Source organism: Tamandua tetradactyla, chromosome 15 (genome assembly GCF_023851605.1).
Source record: "Tamandua tetradactyla isolate mTamTet1 chromosome 15, mTamTet1.pri, whole genome shotgun sequence".
Taxonomy (NCBI): domain Eukaryota; kingdom Metazoa; phylum Chordata; class Mammalia; order Pilosa; family Myrmecophagidae; genus Tamandua; species Tamandua tetradactyla.
In genome coordinates, this window is record NC_135341.1 from 29,301,401 (window position 1) to 29,329,190 (window position 27,790).

At 37.6% G+C, this 27,790-nt stretch overlaps 1 protein-coding gene across 1 annotated transcript in view; it reads left to right on the top strand.

Moving 5' to 3' along the window:
* ERC2 (ELKS/RAB6-interacting/CAST family member 2) overlaps nucleotides 1-27,790 on the top strand; it is an 865,607-nt gene that overhangs the window by 522,897 nt on the left and 314,920 nt on the right. The window contains exons 8-11 of the mRNA XM_077128970.1: nucleotides 3,046-3,183; nucleotides 10,824-10,964; nucleotides 13,598-13,738; nucleotides 27,593-27,786. Of these exons, the coding sequence (XP_076985085.1) occupies nucleotides 3,046-3,183; nucleotides 10,824-10,964; nucleotides 13,598-13,738; nucleotides 27,593-27,786 (614 nt within the window). The remainder of the gene's footprint in view (nucleotides 1-3,045; nucleotides 3,184-10,823; nucleotides 10,965-13,597; nucleotides 13,739-27,592; nucleotides 27,787-27,790) is intronic.

Here is a 27,790-nt window from a genome sequence, read left to right on the forward strand (position 1 = left end):
TTGTATACAAACATGATTATAAATACTTGTACAGTAGACCATGGTTTCACTGTACCAGCACTCTGTAATTACTGACAACTTGGAAAATATTGTTTGAAGTAGCCATTTGTTATTTATTTAATTAGCTAATATTTACTCATTGTACAATGTTATTTTTAAATACATAAATCAACTAAAAATGGTCCCTAATCTCACCAGCCAGATAACCCCAGTTGACATTAAAAAAGAATCATAAAACACACATAGTTTGAAAATTCAAGCAGAAAATGACAGAAATGTACAAAAAATGAAAAACAGGGCCTTCCCTCCACCTTTTGCCCCAAAGGAAAACACTGCTAGAATTTCTCATAATTTTTTTCCAGAGAAAAAATATTTCATTTCCCTTACCATATATATGTATACATATAAAGATTTATTATTTTTTTTATTTACACAAGAAAGCCTATTCTTTACTCTATCCTGCACCTTGCTTTTCTCTCCAGTCTTTCTCAGCAGTCTCTGGCGGCATGTCTTAAAGTGGAGTGCCCCTAGCTCTATAAATGGGTCTCCAGTTCCAGATCTCTTTGTCAGTCATGCCTGTAGTACCCTCGACTCTTGGGGGTTCTTAAATGTGAGATAAATAGATATGTCACCCAAGTCTCCCAGGTTTCACCAGTCACATTTCTCTGACTCTCAGCCCCTATTTGCATGCCTATGGGACCTTCAAACGCAATGTCCTCAAGTCTTTCCAGCTATTTGTGGGAGTCCCCAGGAGTCTCAGGTAGGCTCATAATCTGTCTTTGTTATGCTCTCTTTAAAATGCCCAAAGCCTTGAGGGTGGTGCCTCCCATGGCCACAGGGCTGGTGTCTGAGGAAAGCCCCCTCTCTCCTACCCACGCACTGTCTCCTGGAGTCTCTGAAACTGCAGACCTGTTTCCTTCAGGCCTCACAGCTCCCAAGTCACTTTTCTGGGTTGCCGTGGGGAGAGGCCTTCGCCACCACAACCCTCCTTGAAACCTGTATCTCAGAGGGCGTCCCCCTGCCTTTGGTATTTGCCCACAGCCTTTCTCTTCAGGCTGGAACAGAGTTCACCCTGGACTGGGCTGGGAACCACATACCTGGCAGGCATTCCCACCTCTGTTTCTTTTGTCTTTTGCCCTAACACTTGACTGAAAATCTCTTCTCGCCAGCCCTCTTCCCCTTAAAGAAACCATGCATGTGAGGAGATGCCCACTGTGGGTGGGGCTAATCTCTTTGCTTGGAACCACCAAGGAGTCACACGTAGACAGATGTGTACCCAAATGTATCTGTGAATATACTCCAAATAATCACATACACTTTCGCAGAAATTCATCATCTTAAGTTCTCTCAGCTGTTGGTTTCTGCTACTTAACTCTTATTCTGACATGTAACCATCCATATTCATGCTTGCTCACATATTCGCTTATGGAGTTGTGTAACCACAGGAACACTTGTCTGGAATGGGGGAAGCCTTTGTTTTGACTGCAGATGGTTATGCCTTTTGAGTTCCTGTGTTTTCTATGGAAGGACGGTGAATTCTTACTCTGAAAGATGGCTGAGACCACGTTGCATTTTGATGGAGAAGGTTAATAATTAGACCTATAACCCGAGTTTCAAGGATGTGTGCCTCAAGCTAGAAAGCAAGTCTTATTAAAAAGACACAACAGGAAGGAAGGAAGCAAGGAAGGGAGGGAGGGAGGGAGGGAAACAAGGAACGAAGGAAAGAGAGGAAAGGAGGAAAGAAGTAATGGGAAGGAAAGGGAAGAAGGATGGAAGGAGGGAAGAAAGAAAAGAAGGGAGGGAGAGGGGAAGAGCAGTGAAGAAGAGACAAAAGAAAAAAAGTCTATCCCTTTGAGCCCACATCCATTGCAGCTACTGGAAAAATTAGTCAAGTCCCAGGTCCTGCAGATGGAGGGCTGGTAGAGTCCTTGACTTTGCATTTCCGTATTTGCACGTGACTGCTTTCCCATCCATTGTCACAGCTCTTCCTCATTATTCCTGCTGCTTCTGTCATTAGTATTTATGTTGACATTTCAAATTCATGCTAAATGAGTCAAGTAATCAAAAAATTGGTTTGAGTGACAAATTGTGACACATGCATTTGGAATGATTTCCTGAGAAAGCTGAGTACGGAATACAAACATTTTGAATGGACTTATCTTTGAGTCATACTGCTCTTTTTCTTGTCATTTCAAAACACTTAATATGAATAAGTTGTTTGTATAGCGTTTATTATTTTTTTTAATTCTTAGATAAGAAATACATGGTTTGAAAGCAGGGAATAAAAACATGAATGATAATGCACGTAGTACCCAGGAGAAGGTCCTTGCTGCTGTTGTAACTGGCTGTTTGGTCTGTTTATTTCAGGCTGCAGATAGTGGATAAAAGTGTCTGGTTGATTGCCAGCCCGTGACTTAGTTGCCAAATGGAGTGTTTAGTACTTGTTAATTTGATTTATATCACAAGTTCTTCCCATTAACAGTGTGCTGGTGATAACCTACTTGGCTTTTCATGTGGTTACTATGAAACAGCCACTTGACAGCATTTGGCATATCACAAAGTTTAATACTGGATAAAGGAGGGAGTGAATGACTACATAGTTTCTGCCATATACTGATACAGTGCTCGGTGCAGAGTGGGCACCCAATAAATGTTCGCTCAGTGAATGAATGAGCCCTGTGTAAATGGTGCTCTCGTACACTGTACCAAGGTCAGGTCCTTGAGCTTGAGAACTCAAGGAATTGATAAAAGGAATAGAAATAACAGAGCTTAGGTGTCTGAAGGTATATTTGTACACTGCAGATCTTCTGTTGAGCTGCCTTGCCATTTAAATAAAAAAGTCTGAATTAAATGGAAGAAAGAAGGTTTTATCAAAACGACCTTGATTCTAGTCAAATTGTAACCTCCTAATACTGACACTTTCCATAATCTTAGGTTTCTCTCTTATTATTGTAATTTTTTTTTTCTTTAGCAGCTCCACTTCAAGAAACTTGACCCTGGACATATAATAAAATCAGCTTTACATTTTGTGATCTTTGTTTTTAGATTGAAAACTTGCAAGAACAACTTAGGGATAAAGACAAACAACTGACCAATCTGAAAGACAGAGTCAAGTCCTTGCAGACGGATTCCAGTAATACAGATACTGCGCTGGCAACGCTAGAGGAAGCTTTGTCAGAAAAGGTGAGCATGGACTGAACAAACCATGGGAATAGGGATTTAGGGAAATGTGGTTTGGAAGAGATGGTCCAAGCTACACCTAAATTTACCTGCTTTTCTCCAGGCACTAAAACCTCTCTCCGTCTCATCTGGGCCTTTTACTCCCATGTTGGCTGTCTTCAGTTGACCTGGAACAATGCAGCAGAGGCAATTTCAGAAATACAAGTCTCATAACATCACCTCCAGTCCTGTTTAAAAACCCTGCACTAGCTTTCCTTCGCTCTTGGGATGTTAAAACTGAAATCCTTAACCTGGCTCATAGGATCCATCCTTGACCAGGCACCTATGCCTGCCTGGCATCTATCTACCTGCATTTCTAGCCTCTTCCCTCATTTCTCCTCCCCTTTTCTCTCTGCTTTAGTTATGCAAGACTTTTAGATTTTCAAAGGCACCGTGTTTCCTCCTGCCACAGGCCTTTTGCACAAGTTACTCCCCAGCCTAGAGTATTCTTTACTCTCTGTGAATTTATTTCCCCTCTTTTGATTAGATCAGCTTCCTGAGAAGCTTCATTGCACGATAGTTATGACTATGGAATTTGGAGCCAGATTACCTGGTTTCAAATGATGGATCTGACACTTTGGGTGAGTTACTTGTGACCTCTCAGTTCCTTAGATTCTTCATTGGTAAAATGGCACTAATAATAGTACTTTTCCTGGTAGCTTACCTTGGGGAGAAAGTGCATTAGCATATTGAAAATGTTTAGAACAGTAGGCATACAAGTTATAGCTGTTATTATTATAATTTTATCAATCATAAATTTCCTCATTATATGTTCTCATGAATGTCGTGCACTTCTCAGAGCTCTCGTCATAGTCTTAATTGTTCATTTATCGCGTTAATTGTTTTTGTGTGCTAGACTGCCAGCACCAGCACCAGGCCCCGTGTGGGTGTGAGCTCGTGCCCCTGCTGCCCTCCCCATCTCCCCAGCTCAGTTCCTAGCACAAGGCCTGGGACTGTATGGTGTGAGCCCCATCTTGGGGCAGGGGCTGTGATAGCGCTGGAGATCCGGCAGTGAAGAGAATGGATGAAAACCCTGTTTCTCATGGAGTTTAGATTCTAATGGGGGCTGGATGAGACAGGCAGTAAATAAAAAAGTAAAATGCATAGGATGTTAGAGGATGATCATTTCTGTAAAGGGAATGAAAGCAGGGAAAGGTACAGGAAGTGCTAGGGTGGGGTAGCCTGAAAAGGTAGCTCTATTAGTTTGCTAGGGCTACTGTAACAAATCATAGTTAGGATAAAACAACAAGAATTTATTGAGTCCCAATTCTGGAGGCTAACAGCCCCAAATCAAGGTGCCAGGCAGGGCCATGCCCCCTCTGAAGGCTCTAGGGAGGAATCCTTCCTTTCCTCTTCCAGCTTCTGGTGATTCTGGCAATCCTGGATGTCCCTTGGCTTATTAGACACATTTCTTTGAAATCTGCCGTTATCCTCATATGGACTTGTTTCCTATGTCCCTGTGTCTAAATCTCCCTCTCCTGTCTCTTGCAATGAACCCAGCCATTGGATTTAGGACCAGCCCTAAAACCAGCATGATCTCATCTTTACTTGTTACATCTGCAGAGATCCTGTATCCAAATAAGGCTCCATTCGGAGGTAATGCAGATGATGACTTGAACCTATCTTTTTGGGATAAACGATTCAACCACTACAGTCACATTTAAGTAAAGGCCTGAAGAAAGAGAGGTGGGAGTTGTGAGTGCTTGTGGAAGAAGAATGTTCCAGGCAGAAGGGAGAGTTGTAAGGGGCTGGGCGATGGTGCCAATCTTGTTAGGGCCTTGTTACAAAGGAGGAAAAGATTTGGTTTCTGCTCTGAAGGAAATGGGAAGCCATCCAGAGTCTTCTGACTTACATGGTAAAGGATTACATGAATTAAAGGATGAATGAATGAAATCCATTAGGCAAATAGGTCCATCTGATAATTACTGACTTTTAAAATGATTTCTAGTCTGTTTAGTTCTGGACTAGAAATTAAACCAGTTCCCTGATGCGCTGGACACCTATTGTGTATAATATGCCCTGCCACGTGTGTGTAGTGTGCTCTGTCAGGGAGCTAGAGGGCCGTGCAGTAGGATTTGCAAACATTATGTCCCGCACCTTCCAACTTCCCATATCTCCTAAGTGTCAAAGAACCAGGACCCAAGAGAATTCTTTAGGAGTTCTGAGGAGGGAGAACTTATTTTTGGTTGGATACATGTGATATGTCAGCACAGTTTTTAGGGACATGTGATTGACATACTTAGTTTCAAACTCAGCTTGAAACAAAGAAAAGAAGTCTCAACTGTTAACAAATGTAAACAGACTGCATAATGCTCTTTTACTTTGTCTTTTGGTTCTGCAGCACTTTGTAGGACTTGCAGGGGATGGTGGGTTGTTCTAGAAGTAGCAGTGCTGTCTCCCCTACTGCTGTTATCATTATCTGGTAGATTCTGAGGAAGTGGGGGGAAGTGGAAGGGCCCTGAGGTACCCTTGGCAAGTAACTCTGCCTCCTCAGGCTTTTCCCACTTGTTAAGTAGGGATTACATAATGACCTGTAGGCTTTCCTCAGCCAGGATATTTTATAGAGGGCTTTTCTGACCAGGCTTCAGAACTACCAGGAGCTGCCTTGAGTAGTGCCTGGGAATCTATACTTTAACAAGCTCCCCAGATGATTCTGATTGTGCCCTCCAGTCTGGGAGGTTAGCTCTATGCTAAAATTATATAAGCTAAAATAGAGCCATAATTCTGCAGCTAGGTCAGTCTTTCATGTTCCTATTAAAAATTATAATATCATAATTTTAGGATTAAATTTTAAGTATCATAGCATTATACACAAATCAGTAAGATGACTTTTCAGGGCAAGATGTACTTCTTTTTTTCAACTTCCAAGGATTTATTTCCAAAGCTCTCTATATTAATTTTATGATTGTAAAACTTGACATGGAGGGGATACTGGTTTAAAAATGACTAATGATTATACATTCCTTTTGCATTTTTTTGAGTGATAAGATGTCAGTCCGTTTCTACCTCTTGATTTCTTTCTTACAATTCACATAAGTAAACATATACCACATAATTTTCAATGTCAAGGATTCTTGGCAGTATTTTATCATTTTTTCCAGACCTTATTATGGTTTTATTTATTCCAATTTAATTCCCAAAGCAATTCCCAAATCTGAAACTACTCCCTTTATTTAAGTACTTCCTGTGAGACAGAGGGTCTGTCCTGGAAAGAAAGTTGACTTCTGTGGGAATCTGGCCACCTCAGTCCATCTCCACTGTTAAGCAGTTGCATCACCTGTCACAAGCCCCTTCTCATCTTTGGGCCTCAGTTCCTTACCTTCAAAATGCACATTAGAACTCGCTGACCTCTAAGTCCGATTCTTCTTTGGAACTAGCTTGACAATGAATCATTCAGTTGGCGCATCTGAAATCTCAGACTCGTGCTATCTGAATTGGACCATAGATAAGGAATTGAGAATGTAGATGCCACGAAGGACCAGGTAGGGAAGAAAAAAAGTGGGTTTGTGTAATGCATTAGGGACTGTTGACATCCATGGCAAGCTAGAGAATCTCTAACCTGTCTAAAAACATTGAAGTTCAAATTTTCTAAAATATGATGCTTGGACCAAATGAAATATCTCTGTGGGCCAGTTTTGGCCCATGAGCTGCTGGTTTCTAAACCGTATTTGCATTTGGTTTTTGGCTTTTCATTGCAATGAAGAATAAAAGAAAATACGCAGTAATTTATTTGGAGGACATTTTCAAACACTGCCAAAAATCAGAATGCTAGTGTATTTGAAAAGCATAGCCCAAAACATTGGATGGGAACTGTCAAGGTTCTGTGTCATGGGACAAAGATGATCAAATTTAAGTATTTGTTCCAGTGTATATCAAACTCCAGAGTGTGTACTAGTTTGCTAGCTGCCGGAATGCAACACACCCGAGACGGATTGGCTTTTAATGAAAGGTAATTTATTTTGTTAGTTCTTCAGAGGAAAGGCAGCTAACTTTCCACTGAGGTTCTCTCTTATGTGGAAGGCACAGGATGGTCTCTGCTGGTCTTCTCTCCAGGCCCCTGGGTTCCAACAACTTTCCCCGGGGTGACTTCTTTCTGCATCTCCAAAGGCCTGGGCTGAGCTGCTAGTGCTGAGATGAGGAATGCCGAGCTGCTTAGGCTGTGCTACATTGCGCTCTCTCATTTAAGCACCAGCCAATTAAGTCAAACGTCACTCATTGCAGCAGACATGCCTCCTAGCTGACTGCAGATGTAATTGGCAACAGATGAGGTTCATATACCGTTGGCTTATGTCTGCAGCAATAAGACTAGGTATGCTCACCTGGCCAAGTTGACAACTGAATCTAACTACCACAGAGTGTATCAAACTTCAGTGTGTATCCAAATGATCTTATCACCCAGATAGCTTCTTAAAATACTAGTTCCCAGGGACTTTTGTCCTAGCAATTTCTAGAGATTACAATACATTCACTATGCTGACAAGCCCAGGGACTTGTGTTTTTAAATAAGCATGCCCAGTGATTCTGATGCAAATTGTCAGAAGACCACAATTTGAGAAGTACTAAACCAATGTTCTTGCATTTTAAAGATAGCAAATGGGCTCAAGTTGTTGAAATGACTTGTCCAGGAATGGAAATTTTAGTTGTTTAGCATCATTCACCTATCTGTGGCCTGGGCAGACATCAATAATCGATGGCACATGCTAACTTCTCAGCCTAGTACTGTAGGAAGTCATTTCCACTCTGTCCAAGTTGTCCCTTGTTTGGGACTTTTTGCCTCTTATAGACTATCCCAAGGCCATCCAGCTCATTAGTGATGGAATGGGACTAAAACTCAAATCTCCTCACATTTTCCCATTTTTATGCACATTTAATTGAACAAATCCTTTGGAACAAGGCATGGTACAAAAAAAATAAAATGATTAATTAAAAATAGTGGACTTATAAGCACATTTGATTGTTTACTGTCTTTTGGCCAATGAAGAGAACCATTAGGCATTATTCATCATTTCACTTGGATTATGGGATCCCAGGGAGTGTGTTATTCTTTTTAATTTCCAGCAACTTATTTAAACATTAAGAATGTGCAAAAAATAGTGCTGTTTGGTGAGTTAAGATTGAGTATGACATAGTTCCAGGATTGACATACAGAAGCTCAAGAGACGGAACCCACATTATTTATAAAGCTGGTCTCGCCAAGTCTTGCTGTAGCCACGTAGCTGATAAGCAGTTGAGAAAGCCAGATAGCAGAGCAGGAGACTACTGCAATTGAGTTCCTGCCTGATGATAAAGCAAAAATAGATTAGACCTGTGCAGAGCCAGATGAGTGCGCAAGGAGCACTTGCCAATGCAAATAAGACTAGAACAAGAACACATTGTTGGAATTTCTGCAACTTAGTTGTTAATCAAGTAGATCATGGCATATTAGGCCCTTTTAACACATGTTTTTGACATCTGGTCCTACGTGGCTGACAGTTAAATTAGTTGTGTGATTGACGAAGAAGTAATTTATAGTATTGAGTCATCAATAACACTTAAAAACATTGTAGTGCTTGCTGATTTTTTTGTCATCAATGCCCAGTCAATAGTACATGTGCTCAGAGCAAATCAACCTGCTTCCCAAATGACTCTGACATTTTCTGGATGTTAACACTCATTTTATTACCCTTCCTTTGAAGGCAAGATGGTCCTTAACTGGAGCTTTTATTTCTTCTCTCAGCCTAATTAATTGCCTGTTGTATGCCAGGCAGTTTGCCCAGCAACTAGGTTAAAAAGAGTCATAGGATTTGCATTGCACTCTCTGGAGAGCTAGCCTGGGAGGGTGGGCATGAAATGAAACCAGGTAAAGGGTGCTGAGTGGGGATAGATGCTATGTGATCTGGCCGGAGGGATTCCTGGGGAGGTTTCCAACTAGTGAGGTGACCTGATAGTGTGGGCTTTAGAAATGTCACTCTGACCTCCATGAAGGAAGTGATTGGGATGATAAGGGCCTGGCATGGGGTGACCAGCTGTGAGGCGTTTGCAGAAAGCATAGGCAAGAGGCAGCAAGGCCGCAGTTGCTGAAATCATTAAAAGTCCCATGTGAGACTTCCTGTGCACTGTGGCCATTTCCTTCTTTTCTGGCTCACCTATCATCTACTCACTGTTGTCATGAACATCAGAGTAAAATAAGAGACTAGAATCATGAAGAAACAAATAGAGGCAATTGATAGAGACATTTGCTCTATCCCTCCACCCTAACTGTTGTAATAATATACTTCATTTGAAGTGTTTTTAAATAATTACAAAATAGTAATGGTACTTTATTTCCTTGAAAGCATTAGACACATCAATTATTGTCATGAGGTAGAACAGTTGTTTCCTCGGGGGATCTTAAATCAGAGGCCAAGTGTTCAAACGAATTTGCCTTTGCATTAAACATTGCTTAATGGTTGTCTTATGTATCAGGCGTTGTCTTACAGTAGGTATGTTTAATAATATAAAAGATAATATCAGGACCCTTAGGCTGCACCAATAATTTTTAACATGGCCAGCCACAAAGAAATTCAGATATGTGTTGAAACTAATTTCAGCAATCTAATTAAAAATTCACCCAGATAGAATTTTCCTTTAAAAAAAAAAAAAGCTCTTATTTTGATATCAGTCGTCCCCCGTTTCTACCAGAATTCTGCTTTCTTTTCGGTATGGAAATCAAGGGTAGACAGCTCCTCAGAGCTCTTTGAATGACTTCATTCATGCGTCTGTGGCACTCTGTTCCCTTGGGCATAGTTAAGTGCCTAAAAGAGAAAGGGTTGCCAGGTTGGTCACGTGGGATGCTTCAGCCAGGTTCTCTGACCCCTCACTTTCCTCACCTCTACACTGTTATCAGGAGCGTTGGTTCTGGAGTCATGAGGAGGAGGAGGACTAGAAGAGAAGGGCACACACCACAGTACCTAGCATACACTTAAACAAGTCCCTAAGTTAAAGGAAAACTGCTGTTGGAACTTTGATTAAATTCAAGCAATGTTTTCGAGTATCTAAAGATTGCCAAGAAGACAGTGAAAAAAAAATGTGGGAGCAAAAATCTCCAGAGACATTGGAGAATTGCTCACCCAATGGGCTTACCCTTTATTTTGCTTGGAGTATTCTCTGTGAGTCCAGCCCTAACTCCTGGAGGGCCTAGGTCCCGACCTGCTTCGATGCCCTGTCTTCAGAACCAAGGAAGTCTCTCTGAAGCCACATGGAGTGGCGGAGCAAAGAGGGCTGAAGCGAGAGTGGGTTCTGCTGCTTCTCTTTGCCACCACAAATTTGGCCAGTTTCAGACCTTGCTGCCTGAACTTCCTTCCCTCTTCTGAAACTGTCTAGAAATTTGCCAGAAAATACCATGAACCAATACTGGCCTCTGAGCCCTGTGATGCTAAATTTATTAACAAGTACCTAGCTATATTGATTGTCTTTCCCAAATGCAGTTATGCTCAGTCTCTCTTCACATATCCAGTTTCGAGTCACATGTTTGTGTCAGTTGCTGTGCAGCATTTCTTAGATTTACTGACCCTTATTTCATTTGTTAACATGCTTTGGCATGACACTGATGGGTTCCCACTACATGTTTGACAACTACCTCACAGGAGAGAATAATCGAGCGCTTGAAAGAACAGCGGGAGAGAGATGATCGGGAAAGACTAGAAGAGATAGAATCCTTCCGCAAAGAAAACAAGGACCTGAAAGAGAAGGTCAATGCTTTACAAGCTGAATTAACTGAAAAAGAGGTGAGTCCAAAAATGCAGATAAACTGTGTTGATTGTCCTTATGCATTTGTGTTCATTCTGGCTACCAGAGACTTAGTTCAAGGAACTGAGTGAAACTGCACGGATTCAAAGGAAAATATTTCCTGTAACTCCCTTCAAGGGTGGCTTCCTAAACACATCTTCTCTGTTTTACTGAATATGTACAATGCACCTCCTGAAACTTTCCTTTATATCTTGCCACATTTAAGTTGCTGTTTTCGTTTTCTAATGTCCCATGATCCTTTGCTTGAAATAATAATAGCATCAATAATCCACCTTATTGAAGGTTTGTTATGTTCTAATCCTTGCTTTGGGTAATTTTTCATTCGTCTATGCTTCTCAAAAGAATGACCCAATACTCCTGGATTAGAAGATGTGATCCCAGGCTGTACACACAGGTATAGGTTAAATGTGGCTACCCTCTGAGAATATTATTTTTACATGATGCTAACTAATTTAAAACAGTATTTTCATGTTATCATAAATATGGATACGAAGTGCCAACCTTAACCTGTATTTTTAAAGTAGAACAATAACCTTTAAAGAAATTGCTGTCTTGGAAGTTCTGGAAAGGATGCTTTGGGCTATAGCCCACCTATTTGGAGGAATACTTATTTCCCCTTCAGTATACTTAGGGGTCCTTTGGTGGAAAAGCTTGGGATGCAGGAATGCACATTATTTTATTTAATCTCCACAACTTTGACTTAAGTGCCATTGTCTACAGTTGGCCTGTTCACATTTATTTCTGTCTGTAGAAAATGTCCTTCTCTTAGGATTGCTACAGACGCTTAGTCTGCTGGGCTGTATCACTGCTGAGTTGTCCATCTCCCAGCCCCACAGCATTACCTCTGCCATTAGGTTTTTGATAATTCCGTACGAATCAGAGTACTCCCCAAATTAGGAACCCATATGAGAGAAAGGATTGATGAGTAAGAATGTTTGAGGAAACCCGAAAGCAAAATCCATATTCCCTAAAATTTAAGCCTCCTTACTCATTTTTTTTTAGAGAAAAGATTACTTCTTTGATATGAGAATAAAGAATGTAAATCCTCTTCCTATTTTTCACTGCTTCTTCTGACTTGGGGGGTCCCCAATTACTGTGGCATATAGAAGGCAGAGGAGCTTTGACCTCTTTGTAAAAGTCTTTGTTGATTGGAAATATTATTGGTGGGTTTGCACTTTAAAATCAATTTATATGTTTCAGTTTGAAAAGAGATCATGGTGCGGTGGAGCATAAACTTTAAATGAAAATAATTTTAAGACTACCGCTTATGTTGTATGGATTTCCGACAAGCATCTCAACAAACATTTGTTGTCCCTGTATGGCTTGCCTGGCACTGGGTGGGCGTATTAGTGTATTAGTCAGGGTTCCACCAGACAAACAGAACCATAGGATACATACACTAAAAGATTTCTTACTAGGGATCGGTTTATGTGATTACGGAGGCTGGCTATCCAAGTCTGAAATCTGTAGGTCAGTCCATCAGAAAGGGCAGGCCAGAAACTCTCAAGCAGGAGCTGATGCTACAGCCTACAGGCAGACTTTTTTCTTTCTCAAGAAACCTCAGTTCTACTCTAAGAGCTTTCCACTGATTGGATTAGGTTTGCCCAGATTATTGAGAATAATCTCCTTTACTCAAAGTAGACTGATTGCAGCTGTAAATCATATCCATGAGATACCTTCACAGCAACACCTAGCTTAGTGTTTGATGATATCACTGAGAGCAGAGCCTACCCCACGATCACACTGAGCAACTTAAAATTTATAAAGAAGAACAGTGCATGGTTGCTGTGCACAGGTAGTTTATAGTTTAGCTGGAGGCATAAAAGATCTTCACTGTGACAAAATGACTGGATTATATGGTCCTTTATTACTTCTGTGGGAGTGATGCTATAAAGAGCACTGAAATTGAAGCTAGAGACCTGGGTTTCCGAGCTGTATCTCCCTTTAATAGCCAACTGAGCTTGGTTTGCCAAGACACTCAGCTCCTCACATTAACCCACCCCTCAGAGGGTTGTCAGGAACACCTAGCTGAGTGGTAGTGATGGTGTTTTCATCATCGTGGACATTCCAGTGCCCAAGAGGCAGCTCAGACCTAAGGTCTCAGGCAGTATCACTTACTGAGAGACCACTGTGTGCGTAGTTATCTTCCTAGGGGCTTCAGATGTTAAAGGAAAGAAATGGAGTTGGGTAAAAATTAGTAGATGGCTTCTTTTCTACTTGGTTTGCCTTTTAAGGAAAGCAGCCATTAACAGTAGGTAGTTTCTTTCATATTCGTCTTTGAGTCTACACCACCTGACAACAGTAAATGTAAATTGGAAGTTCAGGGTATCTATTTTGCTGTGACATGTAAGGCCTACCTTGGGACTTAACATCATTAACATGACACTGAGATGCAAAGCATGCGGCTACTGACCACACCAGTGGGTCACATTGAATTCTACCGCAATTAGATTCTGTCAGCTGGCCTACTTTAATTTCCTGGCCAAAGCTGACTTTTGTTACCTTAGTGAACCTATATTAACCCGTTCTGTCTAGTGCACACCTTTAGCATCAGGGTCTTCAAGTTGAAGATATTGTGGTATTTTACTTAATAGCATATTTTTCCTTTCAGTCTAGTTTAATTGACCTTAAAGAACACGCATCTTCATTAGCCTCGGCAGGACTGAAAAGGGACTCCAAATTAAAATCTCTAGAAATAGCCATCGAACAAAAGAAAGAGGAATGTAGCAAATTGGAAGCGCAGTTAAAAAAGGTAAGTGACGTCTAAGAAAAACAAGCTCATATTAAAATGAATTTATAGAATGGGAAAGGAAGAGACATTTTTCAAAAGAAACAAACCCTTATCTTTTGCTGTCTGCTGATAAAAGATTTAAATTCTCAACTTTTTTTCCTTAAGAAGTCTGCATCAAATCTGTCTGTGAACCCAAAAACTTATCGTAGGTTTCCTGTCTGTAGAAAACTTGAAAAATAGATGAAAATAATGTAGTGGAAGTGAGAAATATTCTAATAGCCAGCCAATACCCTGGGCAAATCACAATTATCAAGAAGATAAAGGACAGTGTTTTTGTAACAAACTAAAAAATCCAGGGACCCCAATATACATTGATAAACTTTTACTACTTTCAGAAATAGGTCTGATTTTTGCACTGAAAATTGCAAAAGTTTTTCCTGATGAAATTGATGAATTAATTTGATGAATTAAATTGCCATTCATCAAAATCATCAGGTCCCTAACATATCTGTGGGATGACTGTTTTTACTTGACCAAAACTGGCCTCGCAGTCTAAGAGAGCTTGTTATAATGTAGGAGGCTTTGGGAAAGAAGCAGGGTCTTTACATTGCAACATTAACATGTTTTATCTGACTCGGGCATTTTTGTGGAGTACATTTCCAATCATGCATTGTTCTTCTGACTTTTTCCCTGTGTTGTTTGGTACGTCTGCACTCATTGTTCATATAAAACTCATAACATTATGAGTTTAAGCATTTTATTTCCTTTTGGCAATTTATAAACTTGTTCAAAAGAAATGATAAGAATCTAAATACCTAAATAAAGCGTATAATTAAATTTGACTATATATAATTCATAGCACACTGGAATCAGGGTTTTATATACTAAAGTTTTGAAAATATATGACATGGATGATCAGGGATGTGATGGAATGAATCACATGCCTGTGGAGAAATTACTGTGGATATTTTAAGATTAAATACACTATTTCGTATGACACAAGTATTGATAGGACTGAAGTATGACTATACTGTGCTTATTTTACCCCAGGGGATTTTAAGAAATTGTCACGAGAAATTTCACGCTAATAAAGTGTACTTACTAATACAAAAAAAAAGAGATAAATATGCAGATAAATCCCTTTACAACAAAACAGCAAGAGAATCTCTGTTCAGCAAAATCTATTTCCTAATTCACTCTACACATCACTTACCTCAAGCAATATTTAGTTGATCAGAAACCTTGAATGATAAAAGGATTTCAGTTGTCAATTTGAGGCTGTTTTAATGGAGGTTGACTAAGCTATTTATACACTGGGTGTATATATTCTTGGCACATTTATAAATGTGTTCTGCAACACATTATAAGAGCATAAGCATATTTTAAAAATGAACCTATGAGGGGTACTTTTTATTTAGTAAACAGCTTTGTGATCGTAAGGCAGGTTCTAAGACAGCTCCTTAAAAGGGAGGGATTCATTGGCTCCTTATGGTGGCCCTTCACACGTACCTTAGCCGGAGTTCAGTGTGCTGGAGCCCTGAAGAAAGAGGACCTCTCTTATAAAGTTGCCCTCCATCAACTCTGATGAGCCTTTATGGAGATCAGGACACCACATTTATTATTTTGACAGATGCCTGCCTTTCCACTGTGTCGTCTATGAAATTTAAAATCCTCTAGTAATCAGAAAGAAGAAGTTCACATACTTTTACTTATAATTTCCATATATATGACTTGACTAGTTTCGTAAATCAACACTGATGCAATTCAGTTTAGTTTCTTTCAACATAGCTGTGGTTTAGCCAAGAGTTCACTTAGACCATGTGGTTTCCTCAGATGTTCAGGTAGACACCACATACTGAAATATTCTGACTAAATCCAATAAACATTTTAGCATTATTTTTGCTATCACTCTAACATTCTCACCCTTCACCAGTATTAAGGTGACAAATATGGTTGTCTTGCTGTGAAGGACCTATTTAACTTACGAAAAGATAAATTATTTCTAAGTACAGAAATAGTTTTTGCTTATACCATCACCTAAATGCATAGTACAGTGAGATTAAATAAAGGTAATTATAATTTAAATATTTTTATGCTGAACCTGCAAATGCTGTTTTTGGCTCTCTGTCATAGACTATATTCAAAAGTTTAAAATATTTTTTCCAGTAGTCTTTAATTTTTGCTAATAAATAGTTCCATAAAAACCTCAAGAACCTATCACCTTAAAAAAATTGAGTTCTACATGAAATATTTGAAAATCTAAGCCAACAGTATGTGAATGTACATATAAACACATCATTTGCTCATGCAAAAATAAGCAGTTATAAAAGGCGAAGGTGTGTTGGGACCTCCTTTTAAATAAAAGAATATGTTACTTGTGAATAAAATATAAAGGTGACTAAATGAAAGCTGAAAATAGAATAGTTTATTATGTTATAAATACAGCATGAATTCCCAATCGAAATTGCCCAAGATTTGTGAGCATCCAGGTACTTTCACAAAATCAACACAGCATCGTAGATTTAGCTGAACCCTGTCTACCAGTGACAATGGAATTCAAATGGTGATTTAAATTTATTTTTGTTTTCGAACGATGCTTGAAATAGGTAGCGTTTTTATGTAAAAATTTGTGAAGTACATTCATATACATTATCACTTTTAACCCTTTACTCTAGTGTGTTCATTTAAGAGGCCTCCAAATACTTTGTGATGAAAAAATGGGATAGACAGAACCCAAACTATCCATTACAGTTTCCATTTTCCTATTTGAAACGATGTAATCAAATGTTCCTTTGGGAGGAAATCCTTACTGATATTAGTGAGGCTGATAAAATGATACTTATCACATTATGCAAACTGCTCTTAGGAGTGTGACATATAAATAAGTACATTCATCAATGTTAAATAGACACATGGAGGTGGAAAAGAACCTGGTTGGTGACAGATCATTTTGTCTTTCAAAAGAGTATTTGATTTACAACATTTCAAAGTTAATTCACCCTCTATCATTAGAAATAATTGAGAAGCAACAGCAACACACTGTTTTGATTTATGCTCTAATTTTCCAAATAATATCATTTTCGAAGAGAACGTTTTTTTTTAAACCATGGTAAAATTATCATTTGTTTCACTGAAGTTGAAGGAACAAGAAATCCAGGCTCTTAAGAGGATTTCATGTCTTCAGCTTAAAACAAAACCAAAGTTCCTACAATATTTCATCTTTACACCTGGATGCTAAGCCCCAAATTAACACTGCAGGTATTTAAGAGACATAAATCAGGAGTGGTATTTAAAATAATATTTGTTACATTTAAATGCAAGAACATTTAAATTTTTACACAAAATAGACAGGAGTCAGAGATACTAAAGCACTCGGAAATGATATTTTTTAATTAATTATGATCTAACAGTAGAAACTATTATACTGTCAATTGGACAATGAATGATCCTGTATTTTGGTTCCCTTTAATCTTCCTACAGCCTTAAAATTTTCTTCTCTAATTGACTGTTAATCCTATAATGTCTTGCTTATTAATATTTTGCTATTGCTAACCTGCTGTTTCTTGATCTATATTTTCCTAAAGGTAGATTGAATAGAAAATTCTGGCTTGTGTTATTACAAAAGAAGGGCTATAAATTCAGTGATAAGATTTAATTAATCTTTTATTATTACCATCTTTGAAGTTCAGATAATAAATTGCAGGCTTGGCCAAAAGTACTACTTCTGATTCATTGCTAGAGGCCAGCACTTCATGTATCATCAAAAGTGGACAGCTTTCTTTATTTCATGGGTTATTTAACTTGAGAAAGGGAAAGTAACACAAACGTTAAATTTCTTGTTCCAGCTATTTTTTTTAGGAGCCAAAGTCAACATTTGTATTTCCCTAGAGCCTCTCACTTTCACTGTGGAATGTTTAGAAATTGAAATTTCTTCTTTTTTAATGACCAGTTCATCTGTGCAAATGCACTGGATTTGTTGAGCTAATACTGTTTTTCTGGATCTTTCCTTCTTTCCCTGTCTGTGCTTCATGCCTCCCCAACTTTGCAATGTAGCAAGCTGAGCAGTTGTTCAATCAGATGTACAACCCAGTAAGTCATTTCTGAAAGTTCCCGCTGTAACATATCAAAGCATGAGGATCCATTGATCACACGTCACAGTGTGCCCTACTGGGGAGGTTTTGAAAATATTAATCAGTTTCTTCCGATTTCCTTTCTGTTAAAAGAAATGACCTGTGTAGAGGCCACTGTCATTTCTTTTGAATGTGAAATTTAAGAACTCAAAGTAATACCGCCAACTCTGATTTTACCTCCTTGATTTAACTCGAAGGTGATAGGAAAGCAGAGTGCAGCTGCCATTCAAGGCTCATGGAATTCCTTCATAGATCCTTTCAACACAGACTCATCTATGCCAAAAGAGATAGCATTTGCAAAAATAACAAACTCTACTTACATTGTACTCAAGAGATAGAGGTTAAAATAGGTTTAGATTTAAAAATAGGGCTATGTTCTTTGAGATTGGTAGATACCTGATCTTATTGTGGGCTTTGTTAAGAGTTAAAAACTGTCATTTGGCTGAGGCCAAACCAAAATATAGACTCCTAGTAATAGTAACAGTTCTGAGTATAGCTTATTGTAATCCATAAAACAGGTAATTAGTAAAAATACTTGTAACAATGGTCCAGACGGCCCAGATTCCACCACAAGTATTTTATCCTAATGACAGATTGCTTTTATATGAAGCAGTTTATTTGTTTCTTAAATGAAAGAAAAAAGGCCTTTTAGTTCTGTCAACTCAAGTGGCCAGATTTGTCATTTGGCAGATAGGATCTGTACTATCATGCATTCTAATTTCCTCCTATTTCTAAATTCCTATCATGGGAAAAAGCAATAGCATGGGAAAGAGTCAGCCAAAAACTTTTCTTTATTAAGCCATTCTTCCAGGATACAGAGTGATACGTAAATGCCTGGGTGTACATAAAAACTTAATTAGATTCGACTCTCCCTCAATGCCTTCATTCTTTAAAACAACTTATGTTTTTGCAAACAGAATTCCTCAAACATCTTTCCCCAAATTTGGCTTTTAGCAGAGCAGCAAAACTAATGGATCTAAATTTCCTTCCATTTGAATGGAAGTGTTAATAAGCAGGCTCTAGACAGGGGAGAGGTGAAGACAGACAAATACGACTGGAATATCTTCAAGCTTGGAAATTGACCTTGGGAAAGATGAATGTTTTCTTTAGATCTTTTTTAAAAGGTGTAAATTACTCCCACTGAAATTGTTTTATATTTACTGCTTCGGGATTGGAAGAAAACCTAGTGTGTCCATTTGGGCCTGTGCGGGACAGACAGAGAGAGCTTTTTCCTGCAGCCACAAAGATTTACCAGGGCAGTGATAGGAGGTCACCATCCCTGTCAGGAGAAGTAGGGTCAAAGAAATAGCTCTGTTTGCTTTTGGACCATGTCCAGAATACAGCTGCCATGGAACTCATCAGACTTTTCCTTCACTTCCTTCCAGTGACAGATCTCCAGTATGCAAAGGCAAACTTTTCAGTTCATCAGGTGACTAATTCAAAAATCATCAACTGATTTTTCTCCTCAAGTTAATTAAACTAAACCATTGTTCTGGCATCCTGGGAATATAGCCAGACTCTCATTATTTTAACTCCCCCTGTCTGCAGATATTCTCAGGGTCCAATTCTTTTTGAATGGATAGGTATGGAGCATAATGGATTTTCTATTCTTAATAGTCTTTCAAAAAAAATGACTACGTTTTCCCTGGTTATAATAATAATATATGGTTGCAGTAGAGAATTTGCACAAGTACAGAAGGACACAGGAGAAAATGAAAATAATGGCACTTCTCACTGCACAGAGATGATCACCAGGAATTTGAGTATGTTCCTTACCCAGACATTTTTTTGTTTTGTTATTGTTCTCATCTCTCCTCTATGCCTTTCCCTGCTCTTTCCTTCTTTCTTCTCTCTCTCCTCCTTTCCTCCCTCCTTTATTTCTTCCTTTTTTCCTTCCCTCTCTTTTTTCTCTCTTTCTTTTTCTTCCTTCTCCCTTTATTTCTTATTCTTTAATACTGTATTTCTTTTCACCAAAGTGCATCAGTTTATTCAGTTTTGTGCCATATCATTAGAAGTTTCTCACATACGTAAATTTTCTTCCAAAACAAGATTTTAATGGTTGTATCATATTCCATTTGTTTTTATTCATTCCCCTGATGTTGGCCATCCCCCCTCTCTTTTTTTTTTAGCAGTATGGATAATGCTCTAATGAACATATTTCTACATTAATTTTCCCACAGAGCTTTTTTTTTTTTCCAGCATAGAATAAATTCCCGGGCCAATGATTTAAAAATGTCCCCATAGTTCCTGCTATGTTACATTTCAGAGAGGTTCTGTAAAGGTGCACTGATTTCCTTCTGGCACTGATTTAAGGCAGCCTTTCTGTCGTCCCTCAGCCAACTCCCAGAACCATCATTTTTCATAACTTTGACAAATGCCTAGAAAGACTTTCTTTCTCCTTTTAATTTGTATTTCTTTAATTACTAGTATAGTTTAGCTTTTATTTATTAGCCTCCTATATTTTTTTCTTTTGTGAATTGTTCCTTTAAGTCATTTAGGCCTTTGATTTTGAGTTTGCTACTTTGTTCATGTATTTCGGAGCTATTTATGTTTTCTATGTACCTTTGTCAGATACGTAGCAAAGTTTTATTTAGCTTTAAATTTTTTATGTACAGATATACTTTTAGGTTCTCAAATCTGTATTGCTCTCTCTGTATTTCCTCATTGCTTCTGTGTTTCGATTCCATTCTTTGGTTTCAAAAGTTTCAGGGCTTCTGTTTATGTCTATTGTTTGTTAGGTCACAATTTTAACTACTATGACTTTACCATATTGTGAAGTATCTAGTAAAACAAATTCTATCCCAGTTTTTCCTGCTTTTGATTTTGTCTTGTTTTGTCTTAATATTCTTAGCTTTTAAATTCTGTCATTCCAAGTGAACTCTAAGATCACTTTGTCAATTAAGAGATCACGTGGGTAAATTTTATTAGCATTATAGTCAACTATAAAATACGTTTACAATATTGATATCTTTCCAGTATTACTTTTTCCCATTCATGAATGATATAAATTTTTATTTATATCAGTGTTTTTTTTCTGTCATTAAATTTTCTTTTGGAGGAGGGAAGTGCATGGTCCGGGAATGTATATTTTCCTAGTATAGATACATTTCTTTTTAAAAGTAATCCTAAGCATTTCTCAATATATGCTGTTCAGGTTGCTGTACTGTATGATATATTTCTTCTTTTACATTCTAAGTAGTTTTTGATACCTAGAAAATCTTCTTTTACTTTTGTATGTTTATTTTAAATCTGGCCACCCTACAAACTCTTGGTTAATCATAACTTAGTTGTTTTTTGTTACGTAAGATAATTTTCCAGTCAGTTCCTTGTCTGTTCATCTAAAATAAATCACAGTGAACAAGGATTAAGCCTTGAAGTCCTCTGGAGAGTAATTTTTTTTCCTTAGAATCAAAATAAACTAGTCTCTTACTTTTTTCTCCTTTTACTTCATTCAGTACATTGTACTAAGGGATACTTTAATATTATTTCTTAGGATGCTAAAATTTTGCCTTTGTATACATACCATAAGAATCTTTCTGCAGCCTTACTAACATCTCTCTTCCTGAAGGGATTTTACTGTGCAGGCTGTCTTTGGTTGGGTTCCTTTTCCTTCCTTAGTTCTAATTCTAGACAAATCATCTATTGTTTCTTCATCTGCCTCCAATACCTCCTTTGCTGCAGCCCTGGTTATGATTGTTATTATGCCCACAAATGGCATCCAGAGATGTCCTGTAAATTTTTAATTATGCTTTAGACCTTCTGGGTCCCGAAATTTAGTACTTCTTACAGTTCCCTTGTTGCTGCAAGGTAAATGACTGAGTCAGAGCCTTGGAGTAACTTTGCTTAATCAGCGAGACCCCTTGATAATGTTCCCCGATACTTATGAGTTTTCTCCTACCTGGTCACTGTCCCTTGTCATCCTATCTTTTCTACAAATATGTATTTTTGGGGCTCAAATATTAATAAGGATTAAAAAAAAGACCCAGCAGTTTTCCATTCCAGAGAGAAAAAAAATCTTATTAATATTCAGTGAGGTCTTCCTGATTTTTATGTCATTGTAGGACTGTGAGATCACAGGGGTTGTGGCCTGAATACTAAATGTTTTCACCACCGCTGTCTGGGTATTGCAGTATCTTCTGATTTTTTAAAGCCTATTTCTGAAAATTAAATTTTTGATTTACTCTTAGATCAGTCATGCCAGACAAAGGGAAGTGGAGAATTGCAACTATTTAAGAGATATTTCAGGGTATACCCATAGTACATGTACAAACACACCCTGCAAACGCTAATCCAAGCTTTCATTATTTTAAGAATTCAAGCAATATTTTAAATAACATGATTTCTAAGTCACATGTTTTGTGTCAGCATATACAGATAATTGCCTCAGTTATCTGCTAATATCATGCTAATTTTAGGAAATTCCCCATGTTTAAAAGAATTACATTAATCATTACATTTTGTTGGAAGGTTCTTAAAAGGTGTTAGCATGCAGTTGGTTCTTATTTTTTGTGTAAGAGTGACATAGGAAAGCTATATATGTGCTTATATTTATTTATACATATCTTATTTGCTCCAGCGTGAAAGGAAATTTACCTTTTGTTGCAGCTATTATAATATGAAAAGTGTGGATACTCCAGATGTCATTAGCTAGGATTGTGAAAGAATAATTTCCCTTAGAACTAGGTAGTGTAAGATTTAAAGGTTTTTTTTTAGTATTATTTAAGTTCAGCTACTGTAGTTTATAATCATTCATTGGAGTTAACATGAAATTAAAATTTTATAATATATTATAGTTTTATAATGCTGAAAATTTTATTTTAAAAAGTAATATTTGTTTCATAACTCAGATGTATATGAAGATTGGAACTTCTTTTAGAAGACTAAACTCAAGTATAATTTTAAAAATAATATGTGAACCCAATTCTGCTGCTAAGATATGAAAGGGATGTTAAAGCACTGTTTTTGGACACTAAACCCCTTAAGTGCTACAATGGAGAATAATATTTTTGCAGTGCATAAGTTTAGCAAATTCCTGCTGAAATCCACCAGCAGCAAGGAGGAAAGATCATCAGATGCATTAATTAGCATTCTGCTTTTACTTTATGACCATGACTAATCATTTTTTTTGAAGGAGTTTTTTTTTGTTATTAAAATTGTTAGGGCACATTTCAAAGACAGACTGTTATATAATATTATAATTGAATTTCCCCTGTCTTGTTTCACTGCAAGCTTCTGGGCCAAAATTAATGCTTTCCCTATTAGCCACCTGGAATGACAGTTAGCATTTTATTGAAAACAATCAATGACTAGACCAAGCTTCGCAAAGGAAGTGTAAATAATCTTGTGATTTCAATAATTTATCACCCCCCAACTTTTTACTTCCTAACTTTGATTTAAATATAGTGTTAATTCAAAATTGCACTTTTTTTTGTGATGTAGTTCTAAATTTTTTCATTAATATAAGCAGTAGGTACTGAAATGCACCACTTATCCCAAGTTTTGACCAGGTTTCTCTTTTGTACTTAATCCAGGCTTTCCAGACTGGTTCACCTCAAAATGCTGGGGCTTGCCCACATCAGTGGTGCTTCAAACTTTGTTTTGATTATTCCCATTTGTGGGGAAATATACAGAAATGCCAGAAACATAATTTGGAGACCCTCAAAACTTACTGATCTAATATGCAATACAGACATTTCTGAAATGTCTTTTCCCCAATATTCTTTGTTCTATAAGATTTTCAAGAGTTGCTCTAAAAGCTTCATGAAATATTTTGAGGCAAAACCAGATGCCTCAATTTGTCTTTAAACTGACCCCTTTAATCAGCAAAATTAAATTCCTTCATTAAGAAAATAACACAATGATATTCTTTTGCTTTTGGTAGCTAGTGAATGTCTTTGAAAGGGACAGTGTTCTCAGCTGTATTTATAAGTTCTGAAACCATTGAAAGGAAACTCCCACCAATAAACATTTTTAAGAGCTAGATTCCAATCTGTTAAAGATGGAAGAACGTAGTTGATGTGCCTTAGAAGAATGAAATGGGCAAGTCTTTCCTGACCTTTGGGGGAGTTAATTTCAAACTTATACATCCCTAAGAGGATATAATTAGTACTATGTACTTTCAGTTTAAATCTTGGATGGGTCAGGTTGTCATCTTATGAATTCCTTGAGATCATGATATAGTCAAATAAATCTGCATGTTTTTTTTTTCAGTGTCTAAAGTATGTTTGGCCCAAATCCATTATTTATTTTTGGCCCACATCAGGAACTACCAGTCTAGGTTAAAGAACGCGTTTGAAAGAGGCGAGAGTATTGCCTAAATGCAAATAAGGTGTTTCCATCACTCTTCTTTTACAGGAGGTACCGGTCCTAAAATTTTGAAGGAAACATTGGCTTTGTAAGCTCGTTTACCCATTATAGTTGGTAGAGTAACATTCCCTTTTCTGTGGCTCACCATTTAAAACCCTCACGTGGTACTAGTTAATTCCAGCCAGTCTGCTCAGGTGTAGTGATTCAGGCTGAATAGAGCTGGTTACCTGCTATATCTTTTATAAATTCCATGGAGTCATTTGCTTCCACTGCTCAGGATGGATCTGGGACTCAGCAGCTTTCCAAATCGTGTGAAATTCTCTCTTGGCTTGAGTCTTTGCTGGGACTTAGTCTCTCATTCTTCCATGTCTATATGACTCTTAAAGCTTTCTACTGACTTAAACATTTTTAAAGCTATCTATTTATTCTCTGTTTTAACGATCCTTCCAAGAATTCTGGCACTAAGATTGAAGATGGTTTGACGTAAACTCTTTTGCCTGGAAATCAGTAGATACTGATATTTAGATGGAAAGATTGAACTCAAAGGTATATTTGAGGTATTCCTTTTCCGAGGAAGAGTAATTAGCACCTGCCACATATTATTTAACAGACCCTGGCCATCTGTCAGTTTTATTTTAATAACATGATCTAGCTTTGACATCAGGATGAGGTCAACTGTTGTACAGTCTAAATTCAGGCGCGTTCCACCCCACCCAGGACTTTCTGTACTTTTAAATACTCCATTAATTCTTTAGCTATACTCACTCATTGGGTTGAAAAAATAGCCAACCATCTAAGTTCACCCCAAGTTGAGGCTGGCCCAAATTAACCTCTTCTCTTCAAGGGGCTAAAATAAGCAATGTGTCCGGGCACTTAGCACCAGCAGACTGTGCTTTCCCTGTAAATGAAAAGGGAGGCTTCTTCAAGGAATGTCTTTATCGTCAATAAAACTTATCATTAAAACTATCAACTTATCAGCTGTATAGTAAGCCCCATCTCTGGGATGAGTATTATAATAAAAACACAAATGAACCATACCTTACCCATGTTTGTCATTTTGTAGCTTTCTCTGTCCTCGGGCTAATTCGCTGGCCCATAGTCATAAGGGTCTAGATTTAGAATGTAGGTCTCTAGACTTAGAATCTAGAATCTAGTAATCCTGACTCCACTTATTAAAAATAATGGTAATAATAATCATAAGAATAAAAACAACAAACGAAATCACACAGGCTAAGATTTATTAAGTACTTGCTACTTTGTGTTAGCTCTTTGTGAACTTTTAAATGAGAAACAGGAAAAGAATTTTAACTCTTGTCACAAATAGGCAATCAAAACATATGTAGGCTCAGTGGCAGAATTCTCACCAAAGACCCGGGCTCAATTCCCAGTGCCTGCCCATGCAAACAACAACAAAAACATATTTATTCATTTATTCTGAGTGTTTCTACCTGCCCATAACTCAGTTCATTAATTCTTTTTAAAATTTATTAATAAAGAGCTTCTTAGCCAATAATCGGTTTTTTGAGAGATGTCATATACAGGTTTTTAGCTGCCAAAGAATAATGGTAATATAAAAGTGGAAGAGAGTTAATATGAAGGTTCTCTTTTTTTTTTTTGCAGTTGAAAAACTGTGTATTTTAAAGGCTCTTCTGTCAGAAGAGTCATGAGCTAATTTTTATTATCAGGATGGAAGTAGGTTTATGAAAAACTCTCTTTTAAAATGGAATACCTGCTTGACATTTTAAAAGTGGATTTAGGGAATTTAAATATTAGTCACTTGATTTAAAATAAAATTATTAGATGAATAAACTCCAAAGAGCACATTAGCTAAGTGTTTTCTTTCAGATTATTTTAATTATACTTTAAAAGCTCAATAATATATCATAATGAAAGCCAGAGTGCATACTAAATAAATAAAAATAAGTGCTTACTAAGAAATGTTGGTAGAAGTATCTGATAATGCGTTAAACTGATGTATTTTTCCATATTCTTTTGCTATAGTTGAGTTTATTTCTTGAATGAGGAAAACTTAGATTAAAGAACATGAAAGCAAATTATTTTCCTTCTATCCTCATGCTTAAATAATATGTTACATGCAAAAATATTAATTTAAAAAATGATTATTTTGCTGTAAGAAATTTATTTTTATACTAATTTAAAAATTTTTTTCTACTAAATCATTGCAAAGATTGTCAACCTTATAACAGCAGTATTAGTATTAATTCTTATAACCATGCATGATTCATATGACCCCACAGTAGCTATAGCCTGCTTGCCTTGTTTTTTCCCTAATAGTAAAAAAAAATTATATAAAAGCACAATAATGATCTGCTCTACGTAGCAAGACAGCAGAACAACTTAAGTACTAATGAAATGTTAACATTTTATTATTTCACACATGGATTGTGGAGCTATATACATATATGACTTCTCTGAACTTTCTATGTTGAATGTGTACTGTTGTTAAACTACTTGTTTTTTCCCTGCCTGCTCTTTCAAGAAATCAATTAGGAATAATGGGAAACAAGGGGTAGGCAAAACATTGCAGTGCAGTGTTATTTCCATCTCTCTGGGAATATTTCAGCCAAAAGTTTATTTTGGGGAAAAAAAAGTTATGCTTACTTCCACACAAAACCACAAATACTTTGGCTGCAAATTATCCTGCAGTATTGTTGCTGTGTTGTTGCCTGTGTCAGTTCTCGTGTGTAAAGCTGCCACCCATCCATGCATGTGTATGCAGATTCTCGTCTGTGTGCTTGTTCATGAATTAGCTCACCCTCCTCCTGGTTCAGGTTAAATTTAATCAAGAGATCAAGAATTCATGGGTATGACTGTTAGCTGAAAAACTGTCACTCACTTCCAAGTCTTCCTTCCCAGCTGCGTCTTCTGCTGAGATGTTGCAGTGGGATGAAGTACGTAAAGATCGGTAAACCAGGCTCTCACATGACTCTATACATGCCCATGATGGTTCTTGGAACATAGCTTGATATTGTTTTGTCTTAATTTCTCTGCATTGGAAATGGAAGCATTTGATAAGAGTCACCTCCTTCACTCTAAGGAGTTGAATTGTCTCAGTTTTGCTTGCAGAGTGACCAGAAATGAAGACATCCCAGCACCCCCCCAGCCCCATCCCCTCCTTTTTGGAAGGAAGAAAAAGCACAATGGTAACAACATTTAATGGAAAATAATGAAGCAGAATATTAACCGTAAAAAAATTCTCCTATAAAACTGCAGTATAATTTAAAACTAGCATCATTCAAAGGTAAATGTGATGTAAATGGATTTTTCCAATTTGTTTATAACTGACAGTATACCCATAATTCTTGGTCATTGTTGTCCTTTTTTCCCCCAAAGTTAGCTACTGGGCCATTGGTGACTACACTATCTGTTGGTCTAAATTATTGTCTTAACTATGTCCTTTAAAAATGTAATGTTGAAGGCTCATAATATTGAAGATGACTCCAGGATGAGCCCCGAGTTTGCAGACCGAATAAAACAGCTTGATAAAGAAGCATCTTACTACCGTGATGAGTGTGGCAAGGCCCAAGCAGAAGTTGACCGGCTGCTGGAGATCCTCAAGGAAGTGGAGAATGAAAAGAATGACAAGGACAAGAAGATTGCAGAACTTGAGAGGTAA